The sequence below is a fragment of the Xiphophorus hellerii genome, chromosome 6, assembly GCF_003331165.1.
Source record: "Xiphophorus hellerii strain 12219 chromosome 6, Xiphophorus_hellerii-4.1, whole genome shotgun sequence".
Classification (NCBI taxonomy): domain Eukaryota; kingdom Metazoa; phylum Chordata; class Actinopteri; order Cyprinodontiformes; family Poeciliidae; genus Xiphophorus; species Xiphophorus hellerii.
This window is the reverse complement of record NC_045677.1, coordinates 16,000,606-16,019,710: the sequence shown is the minus strand read 5'-3', so window position 1 is coordinate 16,019,710 and position 19,105 is coordinate 16,000,606. Positions and strand designations below refer to the sequence as shown.

At 40.5% G+C, this 19,105-nt stretch overlaps 1 protein-coding gene across 8 annotated transcripts in view; it reads left to right on the top strand.

Moving 5' to 3' along the window:
• The window catches only part of znf521 (zinc finger protein 521), a 115,320-nt gene extending 105,181 nt beyond the window's left edge, over positions 1-10,139 (top strand). For all 8 annotated transcript variants that reach the window (XM_032564645.1, XM_032564644.1, XM_032564643.1 and 5 more), the window contains one exon: positions 8,723-10,139. In XM_032564645.1, coding sequence (XP_032420536.1) covers positions 8,723-8,752 — 30 coding nt within the window. In that variant the 3' untranslated portion in view covers positions 8,753-10,139. The remainder of the gene's footprint in view (positions 1-8,722) is intronic.
• Positions 10,140-19,105: the final 8,966 nt, after the last annotated feature.

The following is a 19,105-nucleotide window of genomic DNA, read 5'->3' as shown; positions in this document are numbered from 1 at the left end:
CTGTACTTCCATATTTGCTTTCATTTACTCACTACACTGAGTCCTGCTCAGTATATAGTATTTATTTATTAAGAGAGAAACTGTTCTATTATATCTTTTTGTTAACTTTATATAAACATTGTGCAGTGTAGAAATCAACTAAATCAAACATTTTCAACAGCCTAGATAGTTGAAATAAATAATTTGTGTGATGGAAGTATCCTGCTTTATGTATAATTCTTGCAGCCTGTTTTGGTGGTGGTAGTGTGATTGTCTGGGACTATTTTGCAGCTTCATATAAACTCAGGCACACTTGGGTTATCCAGGAGTACTGTGATTCAAAGCACAGCAGCAAGTACACCTGGGACTGGTAAAAAAAGCTTGCAAAACAAAACCCCCCAACAAATTAAGACGTTGTAGTGGCCTTTTTGTAAGAACAATTGAGAACTCCAGTCTGGAATTTTAGCAACAATGGCAACAACTTGCACATTGAAAATGATGTGTCAGTTAGAAGTACGTTTTTATTATTTTTGCCATGACTGGTACAAAAAACACTGCAAAATAACTGTTTCTCTCTTGTAGAACTGCGGAAAATTTTTTGAAGAATTTTGCCCACATCTATGACCATATCTACCACTGCAGCATCAGTTGAAAAGCAGAGGTGCACTCTGAAATATCCCTAGTCAAAGTCTGTCCCTGACTGAAGTGGTTAAATGTGAAAGTAATTGTGTTTTGTTTCTGGGACTGACATGCGGAACCCCACGGACCCCATCTCCCTCCCAGTGACAGGCAGAGATCCTCCCCCCTCGCTCTGTCTAATTAGAGGATGTAGCCCAGGGCTCGTGTCCCAGGAAGACCCATCCCCCTCCCAAGATGGTTCCCCTAAGAAAGCCCTTAATTGGGTTCTTTAGTCATAGACTTCATTTTGGCTGGAAAGGCATCTGTGTGTTGCTATCACCTCACAATACAGTTTGTATCGCTCTCTTGTGTTTTTTCTATTCCTCTTTCTCTCCCTTTTTTTTCTCCCCCTCACTGGCCTTCTCTCCATCTATGCTCCTCTCTCCCTCTCCCCCTCTCCCACTCTCTCCTCACTTAATGAGGCCCCATAATAACACAGCAGTTGTGCAGTTGTTTTGCTACCTCAGTCAAACAGCGGGATCACTGCATAGTGTGTTTCTAGTACCATTCACTTGTCTACTTAGACAGGGTAATGAGTATCATTTGGAGGTACAAAAGACCCGGCCCACAAAAAAAGCGGTGCTCCGTCATCTCCGGTTACACCTCAGAAGTGTTTGCTCCGGGTGCTTAGATGTCTCAAAGTGTTTCAAACGTTATGGATTCAAGATGTATTTTTATAGCTGCTCAGTGTGACTACATGGAATACAGTGAAATCCATTGCTGTTGTCATCTCCGTCCTCGCCTAGTGCTGTTACAGTATGACCATGACTCCCTGGGCACCTTGCTTCAAACAAGACTGTCTGTTACCAAGGAGACTGGGCTGGTTGTGGTGCAACAGTGTTTTGGGTCAACCCTCCCCATGGTCCGATAAGTGATGACTGTGGAGAATGCCAGCTGCTGTTTTATTTATTTATTTGATTTTTTTTGTAATATCCATTGGCTAAACTAGCCAGCAGTAAGCCTGGCCTGGGGTCAGAGCAGGGAAGGATTACTCCCTCAGTGGACTGGTCGGCAGTGGAGAAAGCACAAAGGAAGGACTGAGTCGATACTGGACAGCAAGTTCAACACACCATTAAAGTGCCAGAGAGAATGCAATACTCCTGTCTTTCCCTAGAGTTTTTTTCTCCCAAATAGCAAAAAAGATTTCAAACTATGTCACAAATCTCACACAATTACTTATAATTCTGGTTATTGTTCCTGGACAAAGAACATTTTTAAGTGACATAAACGTCAAAGATTAAAACTTTCAAAGACAAAGCTATATTACTGCTGACTGAAAGCTAAAATATCACGCTATTGCATATCTACCTTGAAACTCAGTGACATAGGGTGATAGAAAAATAATGTTCCACCATCGCCTCCGGACGCTGTAGCATACACTGGTTGATCACCTCACAAGCGATGCGAGGTTGGCCCGGATTGTTATTTACATGTTAAAACATTTTATTGCATGTGTGTTGCAGCTCTCATGGACATTAAACTGTCTTCCAAGAACCGCAGCAATCACCAAATCATTTTGACACCACACCAAAAATAATGTACGATGCCACTTCATATGTGGTATTCAGAATGGGAGCACATCAGCAACACACACCTTTCAGAGATGCGACCTGAATCCTGTCATTATGTTCAAATTGATCAATACGCCTCATAAAGCGGTAGCTGCAGTTTTCTGCTGAAACACTACCTCCAACTGAGTTCCTAAACATTATTGGCCTAATACAATCACTAAATAATAATATTCAATCTTGTAGTTAATGACATGTTTCACTGCTTTTTGAGGTTCTGTTATCTAGTATTGATTAACAATCAGCTGGTCACAAACATTGTTTGCTGCTGAAAGGTGCATTAAAGTCCAACTGTTTTAGTGCTAAAAGATTTTCTACAAAAACACAGAATAAAACTGACAGGCACTCCAACTGGAGGAGACTTTTACAGTGGTTTGTAGACGCTACTCTGAGGTGGCACTATGTTTGTAAAATATTAAAATAATTATTATGTTCAACCAGTTCAAAGCTGGGTCTCTGCACCAGCCTGAAATAAGCACTTGAAGCACTTTGATGGGAAAATTATGTGTAATATTGTCAAACATGTTTTTTAAGTTAATATTATTTTATGCTTTAAATTAATTCAGTCATTCAGTGCAATGATAGAGGGTGTGTACAAGTCTGTCTTAGAGCTCCCCATTGTCCAGCAACAGCTAATTATATACTTAGTGCATGACTGCAGTGCACTTTCAGAGGCAATAGACCAGGGGGCCATTAGCTTTGACTCTGGATTGATGTTTTGATTTTCAGGGTGATATAAGCAACAAAAAAACACATTTGTTTCGGGTGTTTACTTACTGTGCTAAAAGGTGTTTTAAATTAGACTCCTTTAACATAACCAATAATATATTTGCGCTTTGCTGTGATTTTAACTAAGTTAAATTTATGTTGTTCTCCTATAATTTCCCTGAGAACTATTTAGTCTGATTATGACCTGTGTATTTTTTTATGTTTCAATGTGAAATTAATTTTGTTGTGCAGTGTGTTCAGGCCTAATCATTTTGTATCCTGTAAAAAAAATTATTCAGTAGTGCATTTTATAACAATGATGCACATATTTTCCAAATTTATTCATATAATTATGAATAAACGGCCTAGAAAATAGATTTTTTAAAAAATAAAGGCTGCATAATGGGACACATTCCGGTCAATTCACTGGTTAGCTCTGCGTTTGTTTAAAGTGCAAACAGCTTTATTTGTTCAAGAAGCCGTGAAAAGGCCATGGCTTAAAAAGTCATTATTGCGCAGTCAGGTCTCCAACCACTCAATAAAACCTGGCTTTAACGTTACACCGGGTAGAAAGAGCAGACACAATGCACTTAACATGTGCTCAGTAGGTATTACCATATTGCTAATCAAACTTTGTTAGCGTGACGATTTAGCTTTACATCTCGCTTTCTGCGATGCTGGACAATGTGAAGATTTTCACTAATACAGCAGGATCAGATGAAAGCTTCTGTGTCTGAGGACAGTGGTCTTCCTCTACAGAGCTGATGCAAGAGATGCACCTCTGTTGCCTCACTGGAGACCGGGCACTATCGATGGAGACCAGAGCAATGGGGAACGACATAAAGAATGATTAGTTAATAAATCAGCTCCCTAGCCGACTTGCTCTTTCCTGGTTTCTGCTCCTTCCCCAATCGTTCCCCATTATTTTCTCCCTCCCCCTCTTCTCTCTGCAGCAGCATTAAATCCTGAAGACACATTGCACCTGTTTGCATGGGTACACCAGACCCCTGCCGGGTGTTCTCCCTCCTCTTCCACTACCCCTGAGGGCGCTGCAGTGGGGTGATGTAATCAGATGAAAGTGTCGGTTTAACGGTGGCATGGAGCCTAAGATGTGAGGAGAAGCGAGAAGAGAAAAGGGGTGCTCATTTCTCAGAAGGCCGAAGCGGGTGTGCCTTATCGATCAGCGCAAAATTTAATTTAGTGTAGAATTGAGTTGCTACGGTTTACCTGAACACTGCTGGTAACTACAGCAGGCCTATGTGGCCAGCAGGTGGTTGAAAGGATCGAGGAGGAGATTAAGGGTTGGATATAAGGGAGGGAAATGGATGATAAGGGGAATGGCAGAGTTTCAGGGGGAATAGAATTGGAGTTAGGATGAGAGCTAAAAGGCTTAATGGAGGGCATCTAATCCTAAATTGCTGCGATTCTAGTGTGACACCATTAGTGACATCCTCTTTAAGGGTGCAGTGGACATTTTGCTCATTTTCTTACAAAAAGCAATGAGTGAACTGCATGTGTGATATCTAATTTGTGGCTGCACACTGTAGGTATTCGTTGTGCCCAACAATTGCGCAGAAGTAACTTGAAGAACTTGACAAGGATGAAGATTGGAAAGCGGATTTCCTCCCTCACCCTCCTTTCCACTCCTTTGTACTTATACACAGAACAGTTTATAGCTGCTCTGCAGAGTTCAATATCCACAGAGATAAAGGTATCAGTTTCATTTTCTCTTAGCGTATTTTTTTTTTCTTCTCCTTTTTTTCTTCTATTTCCTTTTAGTCTGCATGGCTGCCACAGCCACTGAAGTCGTTTAACACCGTCCTTGAGAAAGCCCTTAGTGTAAAAACTCCTGGCATGTTTAAGGAAAAAGGTAGAATGCAGTGTGTGTCAGGCAGAGCTGGGACATTCAGAGCGGGGGGAGTGGGGGTAGCTGTTCCCCAGAGGGGTTATTTTCCCCTCTAATAGCTGTTACGAGCCCTACATTATATCCAAGGAGCTACATTCCTTTGGGGTCCAGACATATGCACACCCACACAAACACACACACACACTCCCACCTAGATGGACTGGCACATTCACACAAAGGCATGCACACTCAGTTGAGCACAAATTTTCTCTGTTTCTCTCTTTTGCACACACATACACACACGCAGTCAGTTCTAGCCGCTTTGCTCTCCCCCCGTGTCAATATCCTGCCATTTGAAGTCACGTACTGCAGGGGCTTCTGGGAGTCACTGAGGAGCCAGGCTGACGGGTAATGGGCCGCATTCATTAATAAGGTTGCCGTGCTCCTGTCCCTCCTCAGCAATGCCAAGGATGTCTTCACCGGAGGGGGGGTTGGCAGAGTGTGAGGAGGGAGATGAGGTGAGGTGAGGAGAGAGGGAGAGCATCCCATGGGGAGTCTCCTCCCAGACTCACTTAAAGGAGCTTTATTTCAGCAAGAGAGAGGGGAGAGGAAGGCAGGAGGAAGCTGTCCAGGAGCCGCCTCTTTAAAAAAAAAAGGCCCCGGCGAGCCACGCTAACCCGTACCAGGGTCACAATCCTGCTCCCCGTCAAACAGCTTATTACCCCACCTGTCGGGAAGTAATCGCCCCAGCTAAAAGGAAAGCTGTCGAGGTGTTTAAATGCTTTATGCGGAGGCAGCTGAAAGGGTAATATGGGAAGGAGTGAATTCAAGGGGGGGCTAATAGGCATCTCTCAGTCCTGCCTGAGAGATTGTGCACCAACAGTACTGAAGGTGACTGCTTTGGTAAACCGCCTCTCTAAGGTTGAGCAGGAATATTTAATAGTTACTAAACCAAATGCTGATGAAGGCACTTTTATCTCTTAATTGTGAACTTACACTCACCAGGCACTTTATTATAAAACCTTGCTAGTCCCGGGCTGATCTCCAGTTTTCCCTTCTGAACTTTCTGAATCTTGCATGTCATAATTGGTTCAAGGTCCCCATAAATTTGGCTCGGAGATTTTGGTCCAATTTGACTGGATATCTTCATGATTTGCTGCCGATTTGTCAGCAGCAAATCCATTATGTGATGTGAATCTCACATTCCAAAAGTGCGATATTGTTTTGCACTTTGGTGACTGAGGAGACTATTGGAGTAAAATGAACTTATTGACATGTTCAAGAAACCTGTTTGAGAAGAGCCATATCTTGCTGGTTGTAGCTATCATAGCATGGTTACACTGTGGTACTCAGAGTAGGCTGTGGTGTGTAAAAGATGCTCAATTGATGTCAAGCCTCACCAGCCACCTGAAGCATTAATCCAATGTAGAATGGATTCTTGCTTTAATGTTGCTTAAGTCAAATTCTGACTCTATCATCTCTCATAGATGAAATTCCTCATTACATCAAGCACATTTTCCAATCAATTATTATGTGCTTTTAATAATCCTGTGAGAATTGTTGCCTCAGTGTCATGTCACAGTGGACATGAGTGAAATCTGTGGTCTTGTGGTGCGGTAGCTTATCTGCTTCAGGTTTCAGTTTTGTGTGTTCAGAAATGGTATCCTGCATACGTCGGTTGATAAAGCATGGTTGTGTGAACTGCTGTTGCCTTTTTATAATCTCCAGTCTGTCAATTCTCTTCTGAACTCAGCACACCCTTTTGATCCACAGAACCACTCAAACAATATCCACTCACTGGATATTTTCTTTTTTGGACCATACTCTGTATGCCCAATTTTGCTTTTTGTTGCTTGGTTTGAACTTTAAGAAGTCATCTTCTCTTAGATGCCTAAATAAATTGAGTCACTGCTATGTGATTGGCTAATTTTGCAATTTTCTTAGTAAGCGATTACTTAGAAAACCCAGTTTATTAGATTGGCCAGTGAATCTAGGTGCGAAATGAAAAAAAGGCTCGTGTCCACTATGATGTTTGCGGGCGTGTGCACGCATGTGTGATGATGACTCTGTGACAGGTGTGTCTAGTCCATGCCAGTTTACGGAGTCCAAGGCCATGTTTTAAACAGAGCGCAGCAAGTGGGGCATGTAGTTTGCATTAAAGGGATTAGCAGTCACTTCAAAAGATGACCTGGATTCAGCCCACCAGGGACACCCGTTACACACCCCCTGGTCCACACTCCCTTTAAAGAACCTGGCACAGCTGCCCCACTACAACCCCACTCTCAACTGTGTGTGTATCTTTGTGTGGGTGTGCGGCTGCATGTATTCCAGAGAAACATCGTAACAGAGTTATATCCTCACCTTGTGATGGCGTCATGGTTAATTGTGCCCCAATACATATTCACAGAGGTGTGGAGGATCAAATCATCAGTGGCCTTACCTGCACCTCTTGACATTTTCTCTGCAGGGTACATGTGTAGTGCATTTAATAAATGTAGGCACCTCCAGGGAAGATTTTCTATGTGGTGTGTCAGAGTCTTGTGATGGATTTGCTGCCATTGGGGCAGCCTTTGATTGAGGTTGGAATATTTTCTGTCAGTGGTCTTAATTGTAATGTTACACCAGATTTTAAAGGAGTAGTTCACAGCATTTGAAGTGGCGTTGATGTGGACACAAAACTATTTTTTTGTATTGATCAACCAACTCATTTGTTCAGTGGTCTGTACTTTACACGGCCCCAGTGAACCTTTTACACACCTTTTCTATAAGAATCCATATTTCTGATCAAATTATCCACAACTGAAATAAAGATATTTGTTTTGTCACCACAAGGCATACTGTTTAATCTCAGACTCTTGTGGAATTTTCATTGTGTTTAAATGCAGATTAGTTTTTCCCAGAAACTGAAGCTAACAGGTAGTAGAGGGGCCAAGACCAATGTAGCTTTCTACTGTGTCCAACTCCATAAATATCATAGTAGTTTATGTGAGTGCTTTGTATGAACCTTTAAATAATCTTGGTTTTGACTGGCATTTACTAAAAAGGCAAAATATTTTTACAAAGGAAATGGAATTAAAAGGCAGAGTATCCCGTTAAATATACAGTACAGACCAAACGTTTGGACATACCTTTCTAATTCAATGGGTTTTCTTTATTTTCATGACTATTTATAAGGCAAGAAATCCCACTTATTAACCTGACAGGGCACACCTATGAAGTGAAAACCATTTCAGGTGAACTACCTCTTGAAGCTCATCAAGAAAATGCAGAGTGTGTGCAAAGCAGTAATCACAGCAAAAGGTTGCTACTTTGAAGAAACTAGAATATAAGGGGTATTTTCAATTGTTTTACACTTTTTTGTTTAGTGCATATTTCCACATGTGTTATTCATAGTTTTGATGCCTTCAGTGTGAATCTACAATGTCAATAGTCATGAAAATAAAGGAAACTCATTGAATTAAAAGGTGTGTCCAAACTTTTGGTCTGTACTATACCTATCCTCAATTAGTATAAATCCAGTATAGTTCTTAGTCTAAGAGCTGGTCTGAGAGGGACCAGGTCCAAAGCTACATGTGCCCATCTTTAAACTCATCCTCATTGTGTTTTTACAAACTGTATTTCTTTGGTCTTCAAACAGTTATCTTGTTTGACCAAAAGTTATTCTAAAATAGTAGAAGGTCACTTTAGGTCTACGTCCCTCTTAGACTAGCTGTTTGTTTCATCCTCTGTGTCAACTTATCTGGATTTGTACTAAATCAGGATGCCAAAGACTCATCTGTTACAGGAGGGATAGTTATAGCTTTTGATTTTTTCTAACAAAACTTTGCTTAGCAACATTCAGAACCTTCACTTGTATTCTCTGTCTGTGTGTGTGTTCAAGTTAAGCATGCCTTTATTTCGTTTAATCATGTCTTCCTTGTCTTTTTGTGTTTTTCTTTTGCAGAACCACACGTTGACTCAGCACAGCAGCTAACGTGGCAGAGCTCAGTGCAGTGACCAAGAACAAGGATCGCATGACGCACAGAACCAATCCTGACCGCCAATTACTGTCTGCGTATTTTCCCACTGACTGACTAGTCCTGAGCATTCGGTTCAGCCACACCGCCAGAAACCACACCACAGAAGAAGGAAAAAAAGAAGAAACAAAAGCAAAGAAAGAACATAAAAGAAGCCTTTCTGTTCTTTACTAATCATTGTGTCCAAAGTAAAGAAAAGGCCATCTTGTTTGTACATAGACTTCTTTATGTGTCCCTTATCTACAGGTATATTACAATCTTATACAGTATTTGCCATTGTACAGTTAAAAATGTTTGTCTAAAAAAGAGTAAAGGAGGGAAAAAAATATCATTAAATCTGTCAAAGAAAATGGGTTTTGACCCATTGTGTGAGGAGGTGTGCCATTACGAGCACAGGACTCTTCAACACTGGCACTCCTTCGTGCTGTATACAGACACAGTCAATCATTATAAGGTAAAAATTTTGAAAAAAAAAAAAGAACTGAATTCACCAGCATAGGCAGATATATTGTCTGTGTCTGTCATACAGTAAGCATGGCTGCCGGAGGAGCAGCTGTGAATGACGGCGCAACAAATCTGCACTGCCTGTGCTGAAGTTCATGCGAGAGACAGGAAAAACTAAAAACAACACAGAGAAGAGAAAGAAAAAAAAACAGGACAGGGGACAGACAGGATGCTGATATATGCAAATGCAGTGACACAGATTTGGAAAAGGCTAGCTCCTCTGGTTGGCTCGTGAACAGAGGCGTGAAGCTCCCATGTGGCTCTCAGAGCGTGGGGAAATCTCCGGCCCACTGATTCAACCTGTACATTTCTGTTATTAATGTTTACTGCTTGTTGAAGCCAGAAGATTACTGGAATTTTCTCCTTTTTTCCATGTTTTGTTATCTCTGTGTATTTTTCACAATTTGAATTTAGGGCATGAAGACTGAGCGCAATCTCAGACTGTCTCGGGGATACAACCGTAGTTCTAAAACGCCAGTCCCTGGCTCTCCTGGAGAGTGTCCACCCAACCCTCTTCCTTTGCAGCGTCTCATTGCCCACTGCTCAAACTGGAAGCCACTGTGGCACCATACAAAACTCCTGATTCATCCTGTATTGTAAATGTTTTGCATTCATTGAACCTGAGATGCACTTTTGTATGAAACTTTCATGTTTTGACATTTTGACTGAAAATTGTTCGTATACAGTTTACAGGAAAACACGATCTCCTGCGGCAAAAAGGAAAGTTATCTCTGATGTTATTAAAATGTATTGTACAAATATAGAGTTCTGTATTTGGCAGACCTCATTTTTTTGTGTTGCACATGTGATGGAAATAATAAAAACTGTATGAGGAAATGGCTTTAGTGTCGCTTGTTTTCTAAAAGCTTTGTGTGCAGGAGTGTGAGAAAGCAAACACAATTAACCCATCAGACAAGACCTATGACAGTGCAAGCACAATTATCATCCAAAGCTTGCCCGGTTTTTTTATTGTATCAAATTGCATCCTATTTTTCCTCACTTCCCTCGTGGCAGTCGCTAACGAACATCTGAGCATCTTAAGGGAGGTCTTTGTTATTAATGACTCCATTACCCATCACCCTGTGCGGTCCCATTCTACACACCCTTGCGTAAGGCCTATTTAGGGAGCCTCCAGCGCTCCGGGGGACCTGGGAAAAGATTCTCCTGCCTTCGCTGAATGGGACATTAGCATCTGTCTGTCTCAGCAAATGATTCATCAGTGGTGACACAAAAAGCTGCCAACAATTTGTTGAAGCTTTCACTTTTTGCTTTGAAAGAGCCTTGCTCTGAAGCTGAACGCTTTGTAACTATTCTACAACAAGACACAACAATAACGATAAGCATGCAGTGGTTTATAAATCACATTTTCTAGTGGATACCATTAGAAAATATTGCATTATTTAGCCTTAGTATTATTCCCACAATTTTTACATTACTATGGTCCTCTCTTTCCAAAACATACATTAAGAAGCATAGAGGATGTTTTTTTAGATGAATATGACCCCACAGTGCAAAACACAACAGAGAGGGCAAAACATAAGATGCATGTAAAAGAAATAGCCTTTACTAAGTAATCACTGAATCCAGTTTAGTGGGGTTTGCTGTGTTTTTTGTGAAGTGTTTTCTGAAAAACTGCTTTCTTCACATTTTTTATTACACTGTATTTATCTACTTATACTTGCTTTTTTTGTAGATTTTTAAAGTCCATTTTGTTTTGTACATATTGTCCACTTTATACAAATAATCACAAACCAATTTTCCAGTGCAGCATGGTGAATGTGCTCTTACTCATTTACTTTTACTTAGATGTTCAGTCTCAAAGATTCTCATTGGCTAGTAGGATTCAATTTCTATGATGATGATTAGCTCAATAATAGACAAACTGCAACCCCACATCCATGTCAGAGATGGTACATCCCAGCATTAAACTGTCACAGGAAATGCAAGCTGGGCATCCATTAAACAACTTTGCTAGCATCTCCCTTTGCCAGACACTTTTAATAAGCTTCAAGGGCATTTGAACAGATCCAGAACTTTGCTTTGCCAGAGATGGACTGGCCCACATCATCCATTACATTAAATTGGGTGGTGGCCTCCAGCTCATATTTATGATTTAATTAAATTCACTTGTGAGGCGTATCAAAACCACTGCGGCCTCGCTTTTAGCGCCAGCCTAAGCAGCTCAACGCGCACACACATGCATGGCTACATACATTAGTGCGCACACACGCGGCGTGTTCCTGACACACGCCCAAGTGCGAGACTTTGTAGGCGCTTTGGCAGAGGGTTCTCTAGGGTTCATTTAAAGCAATATAATTACACAGCTCCCAAGTATTCTTCCATCAGAAAGCAGCAGAATGGATGGCTTGTTCAGAGATAACTCAGCCTGGCTGATCCTCTACAGTGCCGTCACACTGCACATAACCTTAATGCAAGTGGCACTTAATGTTGCTAAGAGCCTGGCCAATCCTTAATGAAACTGGCCAGTGGGGCCAGATGTTTGGGAGTAGCTGAAATGGTGTTGTTTTTATCTAAGATGTGTTTAAAATAGCATTTGTTTGTTTGTTTTTATGGGATTTTTTTTTTTTAGACTTAAGAGCCACATACCTGCAGTCCTCTCGAGGAAAAGCAGCAGTCTGTGTTAAGACTTTATTAAAGAAATATGAGCTCCTGCTGAAGCTGTGCAACATGCTGCAGTCCAGAAAGGTAAAAATGTGGCCTTTCATCCCTTTTGAACAAATATACATTCAGTGCTTCTCCCTTGTGTTCCAGTGTCCTTGCTATTGCTCTTCTTTGGTGCAAAATTTAGTTTGGTGAAAACTCCACATTGTTAGGCTGTGCATTCCTCTGGCTGAAGGAGACCTCAGAGATCTCTTATGGCATTCAATATGTGCGCCCAAGCATGAGATCCAGCTCCATTTGGCTGGGAGATCCACTGGGACCGTCTGAGGTAACCTAATCTCTCACACCAGCACTTCACATCCACAGAGCCATCTTTTCACTTCAGAACTATGTTAGCAAAATGGACGTCTCAACTCGACTATGTAGCCCCATCAGGATGTTTTTGATGAACGCAAGGTCTCTGCTGTTGTCCTATGGGTTTTCCTTGTGTAATGTTGAGCATTTTATCTTTAAAATGTGACAACAGCAGCAAGTTTTACACTATTTCTTTGTTCTAATGAAAACATATACAAGCATGCTTCACTAAGGCATGCACCAGGTTTCTTGTTTTCAGAAAAAAAGAGTGAAAGGAGCAAGGTGTCAAAGAATGATCAGTTGGATAAAAAAACTATTTACGATAACTAATTTGACAAGGACATTTTAATTATAATTAAAACAGACAATACATGAAGGCTAAGCTTTATCATTAGGACCTTTGTCAGTTCTGTTACCTTAAAAAGAAAACTGAGACAAAAACCTTCATCAATCAGTAAACATCACCTTCGTCACATTGTGAAACAAAGCTGGAATAAAAAGAAAAGGAACCTCAAAGAAAGAAAAAATCCAACCTGAGAAAATTACACATAAAATAATAAGTAATGGAAAACATTTTAAGAAAATATAAAAACATATATTTTTTATGTATATAGAAAATAGTAAGTAAAATATACTGCTCAAAAAAATAAAGGGAACACTTTAAGTGTTAAACACCTGTTTAAGTGTTCCCTTTATTTTTTTGAGCAGTGTATATACATATGGCTAAAGGCGCAATTTTAATGGTCATTCTGAAGTAAACTTAGAACAAAAATACAAGGAAAAAAATATTAAAGAAGACACTGGAAAGAAAAAAAAGACAAAACAAACAAAGGAAAACAGAAACAAAGCAAGAAAAACACTAACAAATTATCTGGAAGAATTGTGGCTCAATTTAAGAAACAATAAACAAGTTTTCCAATGGTACAGATTTATTCACAAAAACAAACAATTAACCAAACACATATTTCCTTACTTTGTTAATGTTGAATCAAACTTAGCAGATGAAATAAGCAAATAAAAAAACATGTTATCCATGTAATCAACTACATGTTTATTTGGAGAACTTTCCATTTTTGTAGCTGTTGCTTTTAGGAGTTTATGTTTTGCTTTTGGTTTCCACAGCCCTACTTTGTGATCGTCTGCTGACCTTATCTTACTCGTCTGAAAAAAATGGCTAATTATCAGATTTTAAACTTGAAACTGAATGGTAATCATTTAAAAGTAATAATTTATTTTTCATAAATGTCCCAATGTCTGTAATCTAATCGTGCAATACATTCACTTCTAATCTGGGTTGTAATCCATAACAACTCAGTTCTCTTCACGGACAAACAAAAACTCTCTCCTCCACTGTACCCTCCTCTAATGATCCCCATGTCTCCTGCACTGGGAGAACTGAAGGTGAGTATCACCCTCCAGTCATCTCCCTCTGCCTCACTAAGATAGACACCTGAAATAGACAAGCCACTCTCCCCTTTTTTTTTCATTTTATTTCTAGTATATGTGTGACTGGATGGGGGAGGATTTTCAAAAATGTATTAAACTCCAAGCAATGAAATATAGACCAGGTGGGGTCAAATTCCCAGTAACTCTCTTGGCTCCATGTAGCCAGCTCAGTTTGGTGTGAGTGAGGAGGACAAGGGAAGAGTCTAACAAGAGGAGTGAAAAGGGAAAGATACTATCAATAATGCAGAGTACGCTGTATGGGCTGAAGGTAAAAATGGAAAACACACTGACTGATAGAAGAGCTCGCTGAATTCTAGGCTGTACTTAAAAGTTTTTAAACATAGTATAAGTTTTTACACAATTATAATTTTTGCTGCATATTTCCTCTATACAGAATGTCTAGTCACACTTAAATGTTTTTGAGTAAATACAAAAATTAGCTCTACAATCACAATTTGATTTGTTAAGGGTGAAAAGTTGTTTAAACTAATCTCCCAGAAATAACCAAAACAGGCCCTGTGTAGAGATCTAAAAATGCCTAAAAGATCTCATAAATAAAATGGAACAGGAATAATCTTCAATGTCCCTAAGTGGGGAAATTAAGCTTTGCCAGCAACAAAGTGACAGGAAAAATGGAGGCATGTAGATTCACACAACGTAAAATTTTCTAAGAATTTATTAAGAATTAGAGACTGTGCAGTAAGTTACTATACAAGGAGAGAAAATATTGTACAGTTTTTAAAAATAGTATATTCGGATTTTTAAAAAATGTGCAACTAAGTAAAATAATAGAATAAATGACCCCAATCTATGTGAGTTCAAGAACCAATGAGGAACAAAGTCACTAACACCTGTCAGCCCGTACAAATAATACAGGAACACATTTGCATCATTTTACAACTTAAAAACTGCTTTGAAGATCTGAAGCATTTAAGAGTGACAACAAAGCAAAATGACAAATCTGCAAGGGGTAAACCTGGTTTCATATCACTGCACTGCCATCCATCCATTGTCTGTGCCCACTTATCCTTGCAGGGTCTGGTGCCGATCTGCAGAAGTCATTACAGCAAGAGGCGAGGGACCTTGCACAGGTCAGCAGTCCATCTCAGGGCAACATGGAGACACACAGGACAAATGACCAGACACAAACACACACACAGACACGCTCACACCTAAGGGGAAATGTAGGGGACCAATTAACCAAACAGTCATTATTTTTTGATAGTGAAAGGAAGCCGGAGTACCCGGAGAGAATTTCACATGCACAGGGAGAACATTCAAACTCTATGCAGAAAGACCCCAGGCAGGGATTCAAACCCAGAACCTTCTTACGGTATACTAGCAGTGCTACTATCTGCGCCACCGTGCAGGTACTGTTTTGTTTAAAATAAAACATTTCCTAATTCTTTTTGTTAATCTTTTTTTCCCCCTTAGGTTTCATTTTATCCCTCTGCTCCATTAATTAATTCACATATCTGAACATTTTCCACATCTTGCCACATAACGAGCAACTGTTGCACATCTAAAACCTGAAGTTATTGCATTGTGGATCAAGCTCAGTCAGATTGGCTGCAGAGGATCTTAAAATATCAGTTTTGCCACAAATTGTCAATTGGTCTAAAGTCTGGATTTTGTCTAAAATCATTTCATTGTTGGGTTTTCTTATCCTGTATTTAGTTCCATCCAACTTACCATAAACTCCAAACAAGTGTCCTGGCAATGCTGAGGAAAATCAAGCCCACAGCAAGATGCTGCCACCTCTTTTCTCATCACGCTTTCCCCTCCAGCAATCCCAGTCTCCATTCCCACAGTTCATTCATGTCTCCTCCTCTCCCTGTGCATCTTTTGTATTGTAAACAACTCACAAAAGCATGACAAGGTCTCTGCAAAATGTTCCCCTCCACCTCCCTTTCTCCTCTCCCAGCTATTTGTTATTGTCTCCTTGCTATCGTGCACGAGTTTGTCTCCATCGCATGTTCTTTCTTCTGTTTTTCCTCTGCGTCAGAAAAGCAAAAGTTAATTAAATATGGAACGAGATGGAGCAGCATCTCTTTAAACCATCATGTCATTAAAATGGCATCCCTGGGAGATCAGCTTAAAAGGAGCCTGGAGAACAATGTCTCCTCAGTCGGATATTTATGGGGCTGGTTATGTAAACATGCTCTCTTTATTCGCTATGTATATTTCATGTAATTATCACTTTTTGTAGCTCTCCCCCCTTGAGATTCATGGAGGCAAGAAGTTACTGGGGGGAATGTCATTAGAGGAGACTATTGTTACAGAGCTGCTGTGATGTCGCACAAGGAAGAAAGGTAGATTTTCATCCTGGTGAAATCTTTTATCTATATTTGACTTCAACGTATAAAAATCATCAATGTCTTTTTACATTGCATCTCCAGCTAAGAAAGGAAAAAAAAAAAAGTCCAGGCCTACGGTTCCATTCTCTGCAGTTGCCCGTCTTTAATAAAAAGTACAGCATGCTACAGTATTTTGTTCTCCTCCCAGCATGCATTTGATCTAGACACCAGGAAATTCACTGATGATTTATCAGTTTGCCAAGAAAACGTTGATGCCTCTTTCTCAGCCTGCCCATGCCTCTGTCTATTAGAGGCACTGAAGATCTGGAGTGAACTAGATTCTTTTTGCAGAAAACGCCAGTCACTGGTGCTCAAAGGCCTGGCGCCAGCTGACGGGAAGCCGCTAATTAAGAGGGCTGGAGAGCCAGTGGGGCACCTTACGAAACACGGGCACCTGGGTTTCACATGAAGGGGGCTGGGTGGCCATCACACTTTGCCCGTGTTGCACAGAGAGCTCTGCAGTCAGCTCTGCGCGCTGCGATGTTGCTCTGTTTTTGCACATGCATTTTCAAACACAGCTCACACAAAACCACCACTATTCTTCTTGTGCTTCCTCACTCAGCTGGGGGCCATCGCAGAGAGAGACATCATTGTGTTGCATGACGAAAATATACATGTCAAGATGCATTCCCTTTAAGTCAGTTGCACTTAAATACATCTGCAGCAAGGTGAATGCACACAATAAAACCTATATGCACACAGGATTTAAAGTTCCACATGCAAAAACCTAGCGCTCCTCCTCTTGCTATTGTTCACCGAGGCTTCTTTGCTGTAGGGTCAAAATGTCTTTAACTAATCTAAGTGGCTTCGACTTAGGGGACAGTATGAGGTCTGCCATGAGTTCTGTCATTACACTTTCGCGCACCAGAGGCAGATACAGCTCCCGACCACCACTGAACCTCCCTGTATTGCCATCCAATCCGACACCACAGATGCAGTAAACCTAAGTGAACCGCAGTTTCGAAAGTCGACAGCAATAACCACTGCAGAATTGCTTTTAATCAACGTCTGAAATGAGGGTGACTTGAAGCGTCGCCCCATGCTGATTAAATGTAATTGTTTAATTGCCAAGTGCTGGGAACCCATCCTAAGAGGATTCCAATGGAATTATTTAATCTCTAGTCAGGAGGTGCACTGCAGGAAAAAAAGAGGAGGAAAAACGGAAGAAGTGAAAAGGCCAAAATCAAGCAGAAATAGTCTTTTTTTTTTCTTTTTAAGTGTGTCCCTGATGAAATATTAACTGTGGTTTACATTTAGTTGGCTGAGAGAGTGAACAGTCTGTGCTGGAACTTCAGCTTCTGAAGGGGTCACGGTTCTGACCTCTTTCTGCGCAAAGTGGTTTGATCTTGTCTGCAGGTTCTTTTCTATGTTTTGGCAATATTCTGGAGTAGTGCAAATGCAGAATATTGTTCTGTTCTTTGTAGAAGAGAATCCAAGGACGTAAAAATGCCTTCAACTATTAGCATTAAAATACAGTGGTTTCAGTTTACATCTGATACTTTTAATTGCATTTAATCCGATTAGAAGTTAGATTTTAAGATTAAACAGATAGTCTGGGATTTTTGTTAAAAGATAATAAGCAGTTATTGTAAATATATCACCTGGCAGTAACTCCATTTACGTTTTCATTTAGTATAAATCCAGATTAGTTGGTCATGGAGGTTGAAGCTAAAGACTAGTCAACAACCCAAATTTCTCACAGGGGTTGTGCTAATGCAAATTATGCTAATGCTTAATTGAATTTTGAACTGAAGTTATTTCAACATCATCACTGAAGAGAAAAACACAAAAGTAGCCAAGATCTTATTTTCTTTGTGGTCCTATTTAATCAGTCTAAACCAACTTCATGATTGCATTAGATGGTTATTTATCCAGCTGATAAATATCCATGAGAAATGGATGTAGAAGCCAGGGATCTTTCTGTGAGAAACGGTTAGAACATAGCAACTAATGTATTTTGACTCAAAGGAGTCAGAAACATTCGTCAAAGTCATTTAAGTCCTCTTTCTTTCCCAATTTGATGCTCGGCTGAATTTCAATAAGTTGTTTTCACCACATCTACTGCTTAAGGCCACTGAGTTGATGCCATATGATTGGCTGTTTTAGCAATTGAAAAAGTGTACCTAATAATATGTCTGGTGGGTGTAAACCACTGTGTTATTCTGCCTGCAAACATTTGCATGTCTTTGTTAAAGAACATCACATAAGGTGCTTTGCCTCCTTCCTCCTATTGCTGGGTATGGCACCTCTTAGAACAGCTAATCAGACACCAGTTCCAACTAAATTAGATCTATACTAAATAAATTATAGAATACTAAGTATACTAAAAGAGATGGAGATATTAAGTCCAACAAAGTGCCAAGGAAATGCAATAAGAAGCTTTAAATGAGGTTTATCTGATCACAAACTTGTCTTTGCTGAATGGTCTCTATAAACCTGATCTTAGCAGTTGTCTTCTGTTTGGGGTCACCGCCCCTTAGGATCATTGCCTCCGGTTATAAGCCTTGACCAAGAAGAGCAGGATGAAAAAACAGGCAAACACACACGTCTTCACATGTCTTAATTATTATCTCCCATTGGAATTTCCCTTTGCTTAGACCAATTTAAGCTGGCATGATCCCCAACACTGCGTCAGTCAGCGACCAATAAGATTGGCACACATGCCATGACATTTCAATCTATCATCAAAATCAATAGCAGTATCCCCCACTAATATCACTGCACACAGTGCACAGAGAAAGTGCTCTTGCTGTCACATTTGAGAGTAAACCCAGCTTTGCAATTCTGCTGATGGCTGCAGTTCTGTCAACCCCAGGGAAATGCGCCTGCATCCCTCTGGTCAGAGCTGCACTGCTGTCCCCCTCAACCACGTAGTGGGCTGAGCGGGAGCGAGAGGTGGGGTGGGGGGACAGCATAGCAGAGGTCCTTGTTCCCTGCAGCTGTGCCCTTATTCCCAGCACCTGACCAGGGGGCCAGATGTGCACACAGAAAATAGCAACAATTTGAGCAATGCAAGTCCCCTTTGGG